Here is a 12,581-nt window from a genome sequence, read left to right as displayed (position 1 = left end):
AGAGAGAGAGAGACCTTTCAACATACTCCATAACCACTCTACTTTTTACCAGAGCTCTAAACATGTTCAAAGGATCAGTATCACTGTTGAGCAGCATTTTTCTCATTCTTCTCAGCCAAACTGCCATTTTTGCCTTACCAAATAAAAAAAAAAAGAATCAAAACAAATGTTCTTTTGTTTGAGGCACTATATTTTGGTCTAAAAATGAATAAACTATTGGTAAAAAATAAAACCAAAATTATTGCTCAAGTCTCTCAACACATAAAGAATTCCTAATAGCCTTGAACATCCAATGAATATATGAAATACTGTCCTCTGAGGGGTTGGCATCATCACTTCTCAGGGGTTCTGGATCCAGACTGGAGCTTGTGGCAAAACAGAGAAATAGATAGAGATATAATTAGCATAGCTGCTGTTCCAACAAAGTAAAATTAATAAGTTTAACCCAAGCTAAAGAATAAGAACGTGCATTTGATCAGATACAACTGCAGTCACAAATTATGAAATGTATTTTTCGAATGCTTGGCGGAAGAGATGTGTTTTTAATCTAGATTTAAACAGAGAGAGTGTGTCTGAACCCCGAACATTATCAGGAAGGCTATTCCAGAGTTTGGGAGCCAAATGTGAGAAAGCTCTACCTCCTTTAGTGGACTTTGCTATACTTGTAACTACCAAAAGTCCAGCGTTTTGTGACCTTGGGGAGCGTGATGGGTTGTAGCGTGGTAGAAGGCTAGTTAGGTACGCAGGAGCTAAACCATTTAGGGCCTTATAGGTAAGTAATTATATTTTGTAACTGATAGTGAACTTAATAGGTAGCCAGTGCAGAGACTGTAAAATTGGGGTAATATGATCATATTTTCTTGACCTGGTAAGGACTCTAGCTGTTGCATTTTGGACTACCTGTAGCTTGTTTATTGACGAAGCAGGACAACCACCTAGAAGTGCATTACAATAGTCCAGTCTAGAGGTCATTAATGCATGAACTAGCTTTTCTGCATCAGAAACAGATAACATGTTTCGTAGCTTGGCAATGTTTCTAAGATGGAAGAATGCAGTTTTTGTAACACGTGAAATATTATTTTCAAAAGACAAATTGCTGTCTAATATAACACCCAGATTTCTGACTGTAGAGGAAGTAACAGTACATCCGTATAGTTGCAGATTGTAATCTACAAGATTCTGTGTAGTCTTTTTTGGTCTAATAAGTAATATCTCTGTCTCCATCCAAATTTAATAGGTGAAAATTATTGGTCATTCAATCTTTTACATTTTTAACGCATTGTTAACTTATAGATAATTTAAAGTTTCATTTGGTCTCGTTGAGATATATAGTTGAGCATCATCAGCATAACAGGGCAAACTAATCCCGTATATTACCAAGGGGCAACATGTATATTCGAAAATAGAAGAGGACCTAGGACAGATACTTGTGGCACTCCATATGTTATTGGTGATAAATGACATGACTCCCCATTTAAATAAACAAAATGGTAGCGATCGGACAGGTAGGATCTAAACCATCTTAGAGCCTGCCCTTGAATACCTGTATAGTTTTGTAATCGATTTATGAGTATGTCATGATCTATGGTGTCGAACGCAGCACTAAGATCAAGTAAGACTAGAAATGAGATGCAGCCTTGATCTGACGCAAGAAGCAGGTCATTTGTAATTTTAACAAGTGCAGTTTCTGTGCTATGGTGGGGCCTAAAACCTGACTGAAATTCTTCATACAGGTTTTTTTTTAATTTTTTGCAGGAAGGAGCTCATTTGAGCAGACTCAACTTTTTCAAAACATTTTGACATAAATGGAAGATTTGAAATGGGCCTATAACTGGCCAGTTCACTAGGATCTAGTTGTGGTTTTTTAATAAGAGACTTAATTTTTTGGGGGTTATTTTCAATGAGTTTGTGGATATGCTCATCCCTGGCAGTTTTTAGGGCCTGTCTATAGCTGGACATACTGTTTTTCCATGCAATTCTAAAAACGTAAAAAAAAATTAGTTTATTTTACTTTATTTGGTTTAATCACGATAAGATTTTTTCTAGATCCTACATTCAATTTATATTTTGACCTCACTAGTCGGGGAACAGACACAGTCTGATAGATTGGACAGTGCAAGTACTTCTATAATTTAAGTGGGTAGAACAAAAGTCATCATAATAGTTATTTGAGAATTGACTTACTAGTCACCTGGAGCGAAGTGTCCTGGAGATGTTGTCAGAGAGCAGCTCCGCTCCAACTCTGCTGGGGGTGCAAGCTCTGGGTCTCTCGTCCGCCTTCAGGATCGCGGGTATCTGCTCAGGAACATCGAGAACACGAGCACCAGGGAAACAATGAGTGTGCACTTTACCTTCGGCTAACGTAGCACGGACGTGTCGGACGATGGAGTCTCCGATGACCACAGCGTTGTGTCCCGTCTCGCGGAGGGGAGCGAAGCAGTTTCCGGGTGGAGATCTCAAAGACTGGAGGGGGAGAAGTCATCGCCCGGGGCCTGGCTCACATCCTCCGCTGTGGATGCACCCAGGGTCCGTGGTGTCCCAGCGCCGGAATGAAGGACATCTGGGAAGATCACATTCTGGATGCACCGGGCCTGTGCAGAGAAACACATGGAGTAGACGTGGTGGGACTGTTAGCAGCATGCTGTATACTTACCCCGGACTTGTGATCATCAGCCCGAGAGGTTTCCAGTGTGGCTCTCCGCTCTCTCAGCTAGGCCTGCCTCACCTTCACGTCACGCACGAGTCCTCACCTGCAATCAAAGGTAGACATACATCTGTCATTAAAGCAAGTAACAGTAAGTAAAGCAATGGTAATGTGTGGGGATAGTGTATTAGCAATGCAAGCAGGATTTGCGGCAACCACGCTGGCAATGCTAATGCTCTATAAGCTAAATAGTGGACCCTGGAAATCAAAATAAAACTAGTGATAACAAGGCACTCTGATTTTTTTTTGTTGTAGAATATGATAGAGGATATATTATTTTTGCTTTGATCGGTTTGCTCATCATCATTTCTAGCACTGTCTTCATTTTCTGATTGCTTCTTATGCAGACATGTGAACTTCTTGTGCCCCAAATCAACAAATTCAAAACAATGTAAACTATCTGTCGTTGCAAAATTTAAATTTAATCATTTAGCAGATGCTTTTATCCAAAGCGACTTACAAATGAGAACAATAGAAGCAATCAAACCAACAAGAGAACAACAACAGTATACAAGTGTCCTGACAAGTCTCAGTTAGTCTAGCACAGAACCCATAGCTAGGTTTTTTTTTTTTTTTTTTTCAAGAATAGGATAGACAAGAAAATGTCCTGGAAGGAGTTATGGTTGAAGGACCCAGCTGTATAGAGAAGTTGAAATTATGGGTAAGCTGGAACCACCAGCAGTTCTGTCTTAGTAAGGTTGAGCTGAAGGTGATGGTCATTCGTCCAGCTAGAAATGTCACTCAGACAGGTTGAAATGCGAGCAGCTTCCATCTGATTATCTGGTTGGAATGAGAAGTAGAGTTGAGTGCCATCAGCATAGCAGTGATGAGAAAAGCCATGCTTCTGAATGACAGATCCTAACAGCATCATGTAGATGGAGAAGAGAAGTGGTCCAGGTACTGAGCCTTAAGGAACCCCAGTAGCAAGTTGTTGTGACTTAGAAACATCACCCCTCCAAGACACGCTGAAGGACTTCAACCACAGGAGTGCGGTTCCAGAGATGCTCATCTTTCTGAGGGTGGACAGTAGAATCTGGTATTTAACTGTGTCCGAAACAACAGACAGATCCAGCAAGATGAATACCAATGATTTGGAAGCTGCTTTTGCCAGTCGTAGGGCTTAAATTGTACATCTTTTGTGGTAGTATGATGTTTTAGCAGTGAAGACATTTGCAGAGAAGGAAGAGAGGAGAGATTGATACACACTGAGGTCGGTAGAGTTTCTTGATTTATGCCATTTCCTCTCTGCAGCCCTGAGTTTAGAGCGATGTTCACGGAGAACCTCGGACAGCCAGGGGGCAGATGGGGTGGTGCGTGCTGGTCTAGATGACAGTGGGCAAAAATCATATAGGAACCGTCACTGTGTTGAATAAGAAATTAGATATCCAAAGACCCAGACTGCGCATTTAAAAACATGAAAACTTGCCTTCGAAAAGACATGTTTTAAAATGGCATTTTTACATCTGAGAAGAACCATCTTAATGGATTCAGCAACCTTTCCAAAACGAATCAGTTCTTTTTGAATTAGCTCATTAGAAATGAATGTAGGCGCGTTTGAAATGGTGACCTTAGTAGCAGGTGCACACAAATGCATTACTTGCAGCAGTGTATCGTAAACAACAATTCCTTTTTCAGCAAGGCTGTTTACGAGTTTCTCATCTTTTAAAAAAACACCAACACAGTCTTGTTCATTCTAGAGACCGACACCATATTTGCATGCCCGACCAACTGGTATTAGCATGTCTTCTACTGTAACTGCTTGATCCGAAAAAACTTTAAATCCATTCCTGATAGAGAACCGCAGCATTCCCTCACCTGAACGAGATGCCATGGCTTCCCTTATAAAGAAAGGAAAACATACTAGTGTTTTTCATAAACTAAATAATAAACCAAAAACGTGATAAATTAACCCCCCCCCCCCCAAAAAAAAAAAACAAAAAAACAAAAAAAACAAATAGAAAACAAAAGATATTAACCCTGAAAGCCAATTCAAGCATGCCACTCTCACACCCCACTCCCCATTTCTTCTCCCAGCATGCAATCCACACACAAGAGAGAGAGAGAGAGAGAGAGAGAGAGAGGGAGAAATCAGAAGAGAGAGAGAGAGATCAGAAGAAGCTCGGCAAAGATCTACCTTTATTGCTATTAATTTCTCAGCAAAACTAATGAGAATTAAACTGACATATTATGCCTCTTCATCTTATTTCAGAGAGTAATAATAATGGTAACGAGTGACTATGAGGAACAGATTGGAGAGACTGAGGGTTAGCAGATCTTCTAATCAACTTCCAGAGAAACAGGACATTAGTAAACATCCTGAGCCCCCTCATCATCATAAATTTTTATGCTACAGCAAATTAACTTCAGGATTAGCTAACAGAAGCCTTGGTAATACATACTTCAGTAGATCAAAACATCCATAAACCTGAGGTCAGGTTATCACAATGCCCAAAATTTCCCCGTCACCTTTAGTTTTATTAACTCACTCCATGCACATGACTATGTTTAGCTTGAAATGTTATAAGCAGCAGCTATGCAAATTATTTTCCATTTGCTTTTCTGTTTCTATCTCAGGACGTCTAGATAACTAGAGATCAGAAAGGTAATATCATTTCATCCAGTGATCTTTGTGTTTTCTGTCTTATGAGGTGTACTGCACAATGACTTATGTTCAGAAACTGTGAGACCACTGCGACTGCTGAACTCACAGCAGGTGAAATGAAAGGAATGATTTCATCAATATTTTCATTTATATCTGATGGTACTGACAATTTTAAAATAATTGCAGTGATACAATAGTTTATGCTTGTGTTGTGCATATCTTCTTAGACCATCTAATATGTATTTCAGAATGAATGTGTAATATACCAAAAAAGATTAAAACTCCTGTGCAATCTGTACAATCTCACACTTTATTGAAATAAACTCATGGGGTTATATGTACACATTATATTTATATCCAATAAATTAATAGTTTGAGAATAAATAGAGCAACACTCTTAAATATGTGAAATGCATACAGGGAGTCCATAAAGACATCATGTCTAAAGTGAGGTAGACAACTTATTTTAAACACATAGTCAAATAAAATAGCAATTAAAACTGAGTTTACAGAAAACAAACAGATGAAACTGTTTACAGACTATCCATGTCCAAATAGGTTCACTCTGGACATATGCTGTGCAAAAATGGTTATACGGAACTAAAGTGGTCAGGAAAAACCACAGCGAACAAAGAGTAAAATATCATACTGTTGAATGTCACGTGATCGTGGAGCATACAGATTTAATCGGAGTTCGTCAAGTCCCAGATCTGGATCTCGCTGAGGTGGAGTTTGAGAAACATCATGTTTTCTAGTGTTTGTTTCATTCATTCTGGTAGAATTCGGTCAAAAACTAGTTCAGAAATATTAATTAGGTAAGAGCCATATACATAATAAATATGGTACATGAGTGAAGTGGGCTGCAGTTTGGTTCAGTGCGTGAGCTCCTGAGGACACTGGGACTCAGACGCCAGATCCTCATGGATTCTCTTCCCGTTCCAGGACGACACACACCAGCAGCGGGGGGGCTGGCCCACCAGAGACGTCTCACACTGACAGACAGACAGAGGAGAGTTAGTGTGCTGTTTCAGCTCAGGTCGGGTCAGTCGGGACACACACACACCTGTTTGGTCTTGTAGAATCCGTGCTGGTCACAGTTGGGCAGGTAGAAGCTGGTGAACTTCTCTCCTAACGTCTGCTGGGATTCAGTGATCAGATTCAGAGACGCTCGCAGCTCAGTGTGACACGGACCCTAAATCACAAACACAGCACGAGTCAACCAATCACAGATGGCCAGTACACTTAAATATATCAGGCCAACACTCAAGATCTGTGTATCTGAATTAGATATCCAACAGTCTGGAGTAACAGAGACTTATTTCTTCAGCACTGAGTTCGGTAATAGTACTAATGAACTGAATAGTTTTAAATACACAATAACCAGGTTTATATATTTATCATCAATAAATCAAATTTGTTTCCATCTCATACATTGTAGCTAACTGACCTCACAATGAACATTTGTTGATTCTTAACAAATGAATAAATGAATTTCGAAAATATGATTTAAAAACTTTATATATTTTAAAGATTAATAATAAACTATGCCATATTTTTGTATGACTGATTAAACAGTGCTATGTTAATATATAACTATAGATATTCAATATTTGAATTAAATGTAACAAACAAATACATTTTAAAGTAATTTAGTTTTTGTCATTTTTATTATGTTTTGTTGTTTTAAAATGTCTATAGTTATTTTTTTTATTTCGGTTTCAGTTTTTTATTGTAGTTTATATTAGATATTAGTGGTAGTTAACTGTAGTAACCCTGTGACAAAAGGTAACATTTAAGTTTATTAGTGTATTTTAAAACGGTGTAATTCAAATGGACGAACATTTTATATATGACTCAGAAACTGAACAGTGCATGTGAGGCTGTTCCTGGAGCATTACTGGATCTGCTGGTTTCAGTACCTGTGGGATCAGTTTCTTCTGGATGGCGTTGACTTTGGTCTTGATGCTCTCCTGAGCCTCCGCTGCGTCCTGCGCGTCCAGAGACCGGTGGAGCCCCAGCAGCTGAAGCAGGGAGCCCTGGTCAGACGTGATGTCCAGCTCATCTAGAGACAACACATGAGTCCTCTATCACCATCGTAAATACTCAATTTTGATATATATGAGGGAGTTGCTGAATCCAACTGTCAAACGGTTGACCCCTGCCACGTGTGTATGCTGTCGCAAAATACAGTGAAAAGTCCTACACGACAGTACTCGTGTGATTAAGGTGTGATCAAGTCTATACTGCACTTCAATAATGCGACGGAAATATTAATCCTCCACATATTGTGTTTACTCGGAGTATGACTTTAGCCGGATTGAGGTAATAAAAATCTGTTGACATGGTAGCTTCTTAATCAGAGTAGTGTCTTGATGGTGATAAAATCTGAATATATGTGTCCATGTAAATGTACTGACTGATGAGAACGCACCTTCTGTCGGGTCGTCCTCGGTGCAGACGGCGTGTCCGCGGGTCAGAGCGTGCAGCGGCCGCGGGTCACCGGGTCTCGGGACACAGCGCAGGCCAGCGCCGCAGGGAGCCGTATAAACACCGCAGGACTCTCCTTTCTTCAGCGCACAGGACATGCAGCATCCACAGCCCGGCTCTCGCAGCACCTCTGGACAGTCTGAGGACACGGCGGGGCAGGAGTCCAGCTGCTCCCGAGAGCATGGAGCGCAGCGGATGGGTTCAGACCCGATGACCGGAGAAAGATCCGCCGGACAGACGAGGACGCTCACCAACACAAACACACACAGCCTTCTCATAGCAGAAGCAGAGGTGTGCTGCTGTGTGTCAGATCTGCTCTCGCTGCGTGTGTGCTGGGCTTTATACCCTGACACCATGACCTCAGAGGAGACCAGGTTTGCTCTGGTTGCGCAGACATCAATATTTACTCTAGATGACTCAACATCTGTGACCGGTTTCACCAGAAACAGGTTCATGATGCTGCTGTTTATCATCTGCAATCTCAGAGAAGGTAAAACAAGTGCTAAAATGTAACTACAGTAATACGCACCTTTAGGGCTTAGTAATGTACCAAGGTGTATCTTTTGAAAATGTTTCATCCCAGTGACAGCTCTTGTAGTCTGATTTCTGAGCATATATAACAATAACATAGCGTGTAAACACACATTTGCTGGTCACACAGCAGGAGTTATGCGAGCATATCTCAACCATGTGTTTGACCACACTTTGAGTTGGGTCACAAAAACAAGGTCATGTGGTCATTGCATAAGAGGACGGGTTAATCTGAGGTCTTCAGCCATCATAACATGTTTATCTTCAGGTGCCTGTGCAGTTATTAAGAGTTCCTGGTGTAGTATTAGTTCAACTTTGGACACTTTGGAGGTCAACCAATAGTTCAAGTCAGTTTTTCAGACACTACAGGATTGTGATTCCAGAAGCATTAATAATTAAATCAAGCTTTAATGGTAAGCACATCTTATGAAATCAAGCTTTGTTTGCCTTCTCGAACAAACACGGCGGATGTTCTTCAGGATTGCTGTAGGTCCATCGCTGCCTATACGCACACGCCACGAGCAAATCATTTACATCCACCCACACTAGTCCAGCAATAGATTGTGCAAGAACAACAAAAACAGACCCTCAGAGATGGAGACTTCAACTTCAGAAGAAAAAAATGCATAAAAAAAAAAAAAAACTACAAACACCAATGATGACCTCAGGTGTCGAGAGCGGTGAAGATGTGCAGAAGCTCACTGTCTGAGGGATGTTCACTCAACGGTCAGCTCGTGTGTCGTGGCCTCCTCGATGTCTCGCATCAGATTCACCAGCCACAGAGACAGATTCATCTGTGAGACAGAGTCAACCATCAAACCAGGACCAGGCCATGATAGCACAAGACCAGAGGAAATACATACATTCTACTATAAACTTATACTATAAACTTTTACAAATATTATTCCTCACAGCATTTGGCTAAGCTTTTTAACCCCTAGATATTGCTGTACAGTCTGTACATTAACAGAGGTGAAGCTGTTACCGTTGGGTTAAGTGTGTTTCTATGTGAATAGCGCAGCTGGTTGTAAACTCTTCACCTTATGAGACGGTGACTTGCTTGCTCGTTTAGTTGTCTGTCTATCATGGTGTCTGGTAGGCACTCGAAGCTCTTCGAGGGTTAAACTCCAGTCTGTGCTGGTCTGATGGATGCTCTGAGCTCCAGACACCAGCTCCAGAGACTCGTCAGGCTCCACCAGCTCTGAGATGGTGTGTAAGGAGCTCATGAAGAACACAGGGAGTCTGTTCTTCAACAAGAACCTCCTTCAGCCACTGAACAGATGCCTTGAGCTAAGAGAACAGATGGATAAAGTCAAAAAAAAAAACTTCAGGGTAAAATGACTATCCTGAAATGATCGAATTAAAAGTTAAATTCCTGAGAATGATAGAATTCATTATTGGCATAATCATTTATTTTTAATTCTTGAAAAAATAGAATGAAAAAATAATAATAATGTTGCAGACTCAAAGTCATGTGCTGCAACTACTTGAACGATGCCTAAAACACAGCATGCACAAAAAGTGATTTGAAGGAAAAGAGCTATTATGATTTGGCAAATTAAGCTCAGTTAAGAAGGTTGTGCAACATTTTCTTTAAAATGTTATAAAAGCATTTCAAAACCACAGTGAAAACAAAAAGTGCATTTCTGAGAACTTGGCACATAAAAAGGTTCCAGTTATAGCATGGAGGCTTTTATAAGTCACTGACCGGATTGCTCTCTGTTTAATCTTGCTTCTGTCTAGAAGAAACAGTTGAGATAATCCAGAGATACTTTTCCACCAGGCCACACAGATCTTGGATGTGCTGTAGATTACTCTGTTACCTGCTACTAACACACATCACCTGACATCACCTGATGACCGTGGTCACCTGGGGACATCATCAGAAGCAGACAGAAGAAGAAACACTGCGTCCACTGGCCTGGAGGAAGGAAAACACACAGGTGAGTCAGGATTATGTACATGTTTTTGATGACTGAAACAAGATACATTTACAAATAGCATTTTCTTCTGTATTCATTTCAAATTTAATAATGTATGCAGAATCTAATTAAATGTGACCCTGGAGCACAAAACCAGTCTTAAGTGTCAGTTTTTTTAAATTGAGATTTATAAATCATCTGAAAGCTGAATAAATGATCTCTCCACTGATGTGTGGTTTGTTCGGAGGACAATATTTGTCTGAGATACAACTATCTGAAAATCTGGAATCTGAGGGAGCAAAACAATCTAAATATTGAGAAAATCATCTTTAAAGTTGTTCAAATGAAGTTCTTAGCAATGTATATTACTAATCAGTTTTTATATATTTATGGTAGGAAATTGACAAACTATCTTCATGGAACATGATCTTTACTTAATATCCTAATGATTTTTGGCATAAAATAAAAAAATGATAATTTTGATTAAGAAGAGGTTGTTATTTTTATTTATTTATTAATTTTTTGACTATTGCTACAAATATACACCTGTGCTACTTATGAGAGCTTCTGTGCTATAGGACACAAATATCTGCAACATCACAGCATGATCATTACTGATTTAGTGCAGTGGTTCTTAACTCTGTTCCTGCATGTCTCTCTTATAAGACACACCTGATTTAGATCATCAGCTCGTTAGGAGAGTCTCCATCTCAAGTACATCTCTCTGCAGGAAAGTAATGGGAGTTACCAGATCAGGGTGTTCTTACACATGATACCTGATTGGCTGAAGTCATAGTGATGTTAGGTTTAGGGGTGGGGTTGGGTAAGGGGGATCATTTTGATTGCATGATTTAGAAACACCCAGCAGTTTGAAAACACCCACAAGGTGATAAACGCCCACTTCGTCAAGGATACTTCCTTGGCAGGACTGATCCTTCCAACTCACTTCCTTCAGAGAGACTAAGTCTTGTCTCCATGAACTGATCTGAGTGTGTCAATGCAGACCGGAGCCTTGTCCAAATACTCACACTTGCAGTCTCTGCACTAGACTACTTCTGTGATGTGTTTCCTGTATTTGACCAAGTGTTCAAGTGAGCAGGAAGACCACAAATGTGTGTAGAACTGTTCATCACCTGATGGGATGCACTTATAGTAATGTAAAAATGCAAGTGTTTGCATAGCTTTACTTTAATTTTAATTTGAAATGTATGTTCAGTAGTCCCTATGACATGACCATTTTAATTTGTGGTGCTTTGAATTAAATGATTAAAAGCAGTTCCAAATGTTGTAAATAAATAAATAAATAAAGCAATAAAACGTGTAGCACTTTGTTTTACTACAAAATTATATGTAATACCTCATTATTATTAATATTTAACAAACAATGGAAAGGTTTCGTGACCTCTCGCAATCTTGGCAAAAAGTCTCATGATTTATTTCCACAGCATGATGCATGATGGGATACACTACGCCTTGAATACCGCTCCGGAGATAGTGTGGATGTAGTGTGTGTTAAGGGCAATGCGCTTTGGAGTTTTTAAGATCTGGACAGTCTTGCACGCTAACTTCCTGTCGCACGCAAACACACTCTCAAATGGCCAAGAGCGCAAGTGTGGGTATTTGGACAAGGCACAGGATTAAAAACCACTGATCATGTTCTCATTAGGAATGTGGAAGGATGTTATCTAATGACTAGCAGAAGAATCCCTGACATTAATGCAGAGCAGATGACCAAATGGAGCTGGAGGAGAAGATCAAAACAGATCCTGAAGGACCAGGACAGAACAAGTGACTAGGGGAACTCCAGAGAGACCTTGAGATTTAGCATTGCTGGACTGGACTGGGACCTCAAACAACCCCCCCCCCCCCCCCTTTTTTTTTGAGCATCAGCACATAAAAAATACAAATACAATGGTCAAAAGTTGAGAACAGTTGTACTTCAATACTTTATTTATTACAAACTTGTTTTGCTCAGGTTTACACTGTACAAAGGACAGTATATCATACATCGCTGTATTTACAAATACACTTCTGTATATCAAAGAGCTAAAAGGCAAATGACTTTAAGCACCACAAGCGTGTCAAATAAGGCAAGAATACTGTTTCGACAGTACAGAGAGCGACTGAAAGATCGATTACCCTGAAGAAGAAAAGCATCATGATTCAAAACATCAGAATCAAAATAAACATCTGCCATAGAAATATAAAAAGAGTCATTGTTTCTCCTCACAAACTCAGAAATGTACAGAATCAGAGAATGAGTTTGTGCTTGTAAACACACACCAGTCTACAGAGATCTATACACTGTGTGTGAGTGTTTTCCTCGTGGACGGGT

The 12,581-nt window shown here is 40.0% G+C and overlaps 1 protein-coding gene across 1 annotated transcript; it reads right to left on the bottom strand.

Moving 5' to 3' along the window:
- Nucleotides 1-5,977: 5,977 nt before the first annotated feature.
- Nucleotides 5,978-8,926, bottom strand: LOC113046179 (insulin-like growth factor-binding protein 1). The gene is made up of 4 exons (XM_026207115.1): nt 7,738-8,926; nt 7,226-7,368; nt 6,370-6,498; nt 5,978-6,298 (listed from the first exon to the last, which is right to left on the bottom strand). The coding sequence occupies exons 1-4, from the start codon at nt 8,420-8,422 to the stop codon at nt 6,179-6,181; spliced, it is 1,077 nt and encodes a 358-aa protein (XP_026062900.1). The 5' UTR covers nt 8,423-8,926; the 3' UTR covers nt 5,978-6,178.
- Nucleotides 8,927-12,581: the final 3,655 nt, after the last annotated feature.

This window comes from Carassius auratus, chromosome 27, assembly GCF_003368295.1.
Source record: "Carassius auratus strain Wakin chromosome 27, ASM336829v1, whole genome shotgun sequence".
Lineage (NCBI taxonomy): Eukaryota > Metazoa > Chordata > Actinopteri > Cypriniformes > Cyprinidae > Carassius > Carassius auratus.
The sequence above is the reverse complement of the archived record's forward strand: the minus strand, read 5'-3'. Positions and strand labels throughout refer to the sequence as shown.